The 3,329-nt window shown below is 41.6% G+C and overlaps 1 protein-coding gene across 1 annotated transcript; it reads left to right on the top strand.

Annotated features, from left to right (window-relative positions):
* Positions 1-745: 745 nt before the first annotated feature.
* On the top strand, positions 746-2,899 carry LOC113870095 (pollen-specific leucine-rich repeat extensin-like protein 3). The gene has a single exon (XM_027506694.1). It carries the CDS (start codon positions 746-748, stop codon positions 2,897-2,899), a length of 2,154 nt encoding a protein of 717 aa, XP_027362495.1.
* Positions 2,900-3,329: the final 430 nt, after the last annotated feature.

Below are 3,329 nucleotides of genomic sequence, written 5' to 3'. Positions count from 1 at the left end.
TATAATCGAATTTTACATAGTAATAAAAATTTATTATAATCAATATTTGTGCTACAGTATATTATAATCAACTTTAAACTTCAACAATGTCATTAGTTAAGAAGATCGGTTACAATTGACTTATGTGTAAGAACTAAAAGAATTAAATAAAAATTGACATTTTTTTAAACAAATTTTGATTGATATATATATGTAATATTTTTTTTAATTATTTTAACTTTTTTTATGGTGTATTTCTTTTAAAATAATAAGAGCTCTAAAATTCTCTTAGTTTTATGAATTTTTTAATTATTTTTTTAACTTTTAGATTTTGATGATTTATATTTAATAAGTTTTCTATTTTTAATTATATATATATAAAATATAGCTGTAATACAAATATATCTCTCCCTTGTTTATCACTATTTCATTTGAAAATTAACGTTGATATTATATTTGAAATCAATGCAAAATTAGCACTTAGTTTGTTGAAAAACGACCAAGTCAATCGATTTATTATTAGTTGACTTGTTTTATAACACAGGTTATTTCATCATGATCACAACGTACATGCATGCCAAAATTTGAGGTTATAGCTTAGAGAGTGCATGACATTCGGAACTAAAAGTAGCAACAAGCTATTTTTCCACAATCCTTTAACGGCTTTCCACAAAACAAACTTCATCTCTTCCTCCTCAATATAAACCACCCTTTGTTCTTTCCGACATCATCCTAAGTTGCCTTGGGCCAACCAAGGTGGTCAGCAATGGCTCATCCTTGTTCAAACAAGGCCTTAGGTTGCTACCTCTTGTTTTCCCTTTTTGTATCTTCTCTCTCAACTTTTTCTTATGCTCATTTTGGAGTAGGAGGTATTCCTTTAGATCCAACAGAACCTACAACTTTCCCAGAAATTAGTGATGTTCCAGCACCTGCACCAGCACCAGAAGTTGGCGATGTTCCAGCACCTGCACCAGCACCAGAAATTGACGATGTTCCATTTAGCAATACTTGTCCAAATGAAAGGCTCAAGAAAGCCCATGTTGCTCTTCAAGCATGGAAAGAGGCTATTTACTCTGACCCTTTGAACATAACTGGTAATTGGGTTGGTGAAGATGTTTGCTCCTACAATGGTGTGTTTTGTGCTCCTGCCCCTCACGACCCCACATTGGATGTAGTTGCTGGCATTGATCTTAACAATGGGGACATTGCTGGGCGCCTCCCAGAAGAGTTACTTCATTTGGAAGATATTGCACTTTTCCACATTAACTCCAATAGGTTCTGTGGAATCGTTCCAAAGATCTTAGAGAATTTCACACATATGCATGAATTTGATATAAGTAACAACCGTTTTGTTGGTGGTTTTCCTTCTGTGGTCCTCAAATGGCCAAACCTGAAGTACTTGGATATCAGATTCAATGACTTTGAAGGTCAATTACCTCCAGAGCTATTTGAGAAGGATCTTGATGCAATATTTTTGAACAACAACCGTTTCACATCCATGATCCCAGAGACTCTAGGAAAATCCAAGGCCTCGGTTGTAACCTTTGCTAACAACAAGTTCACAGGCTGCATTCCGAAGTCAATAGGAAAGATGGAGAACTTGAATGAGGTTGTGTTCATGGGAAATGGCCTTGGAGGTTGCTTCCCTCAAGAGTTTGGACTGTTAGAAAATGTGACTGTTTTGGATGTTAGCAACAATGGGTTTACAGGGACTTTGCCTAACCTATCAGGACTGAAGAATGTGGAAGTCATTGACATTGCCCACAACAAGCTGAGGGGCTATGTGTCAAATACCATTTGCCAACTTCCCTCGTTGAAAAACTTCACATTCTCTCACAACTACTTCAATGGGGAAGCTCAAGCTTGTGTGTCTTCTTCCAAATCATTGGTTGCTGTGGATGACTCAAAAAATTGTTTATCAGGAAGGAGGAATCAAAAGACAGCGAAGGAATGCTTGGCAGTGATAACTCGCCCTGTGGACTGTAGCAAGCAATGTGATGGAGGCAGTGGTAATGACAATGAGAAAAGGCATGTCCCCTCCACACCAAAGCCAACTCCATCACCTACACCAAAGGCTAAGCCACCAACACACCCACCTCGAGTTCGTTGTCCTCCACCTCCACCTGTCCACTCACCACCACCTCTACCTGTCCACTCACCACCACCTCCAGTCCACTCTCCTCCTCCTCCAGTCCACTCTCCACCACCACCACCAGTTCACTCCCCTCCACCTCCCGTCCACTCTCCTCCCCCACCAGTCCACTCCCCACCTCCACCTGTCCACTCTCCACCACCACCACCAGTTCACTCTCCTCCACCTCCCCCTGTCCACTCTCCACCACCACCTCCCCCAGTTCATTCACCCCCACCACCAGTCCACTCTCCTCCTCCACCAGTCCACTCTCCACCACCCCCAGTTTACTCTCCACCTCCTCCAGTCCATTCTCCACCACCCCCAGTTTACTCACCGCCTCCTCCAGTTAATTCTCCACCACCACCACCTCCACCTGTTCACTCTCCACCACCACCTGTTTACTCTCCACCTCCACCAGTCTACTCTCCTCCTCCACCACCACCAGTCCACTCTCCTCCTCCACCTCCACCAGTCTACTCTCCTCCTCCTCCACCACCACCAGTCCACTCTCCTCCTCCACCACCACCCGTTTACTCTCCACCACCGCCACCAGTTCATTCTCCACCTCCACCAGTTCACTCACCTCCTCCCCCAGTCCATTCCCCACCCCCACCACCCGTTTACTCTCCACCACCGCCACCAGTTCATTCTCCACCTCCACCAGTTCACTCACCTCCTCCCCCCGTCCATTCCCCATCACCACCAACATGGGATGATGTTTTCCTCCCACCACAGTTTGGATCTGAGTATAGGTCACCTCCTCCACCAATAATTTCTGGATACTAAAATACAAGGGTGCGACATCATTAACATCTTCGTAATTTTTTTTGCTATTTTTTCAAAAAGATGTTTGTCTGTGCAAAGTGGAACATCACATCTGTAACCCAAATTGAGCTAATTTTTAATGGCATTTTATGTCTCTTATTTCGTGTTCTTGTTTGCAAGCAATCAATTCTGTTTTCGCTCCTTTCATTTAATACATTTGACTTTGGTTTAATTAAGGCATATAGTGCTACTGTGCTAGATAGCCGCAAATAATTTTTCTCTAAAAACTTCATGATTTTTAAATTAATCCTTCAAGAATTTTATTTCATTTTCATATAATTTTTATGTTACCATTGAGGGTGTGTATCGGTTGGCATGCTATTTTACTCCAAGGCTCAGCTTAACCTAAAAACTTAGCTTATAAGTGAAGATTTGGAGGATGAAATTATAG

Source organism: Abrus precatorius, unplaced genomic scaffold, assembly GCF_003935025.1.
Source record: "Abrus precatorius isolate BTA unplaced genomic scaffold, Abrus_2018 Scaffold6, whole genome shotgun sequence".
Lineage (NCBI taxonomy): Eukaryota > Viridiplantae > Streptophyta > Magnoliopsida > Fabales > Fabaceae > Abrus > Abrus precatorius.
The sequence above is the reverse complement of the archived record's forward strand: the minus strand, read 5'-3'. Positions and strand labels throughout refer to the sequence as shown.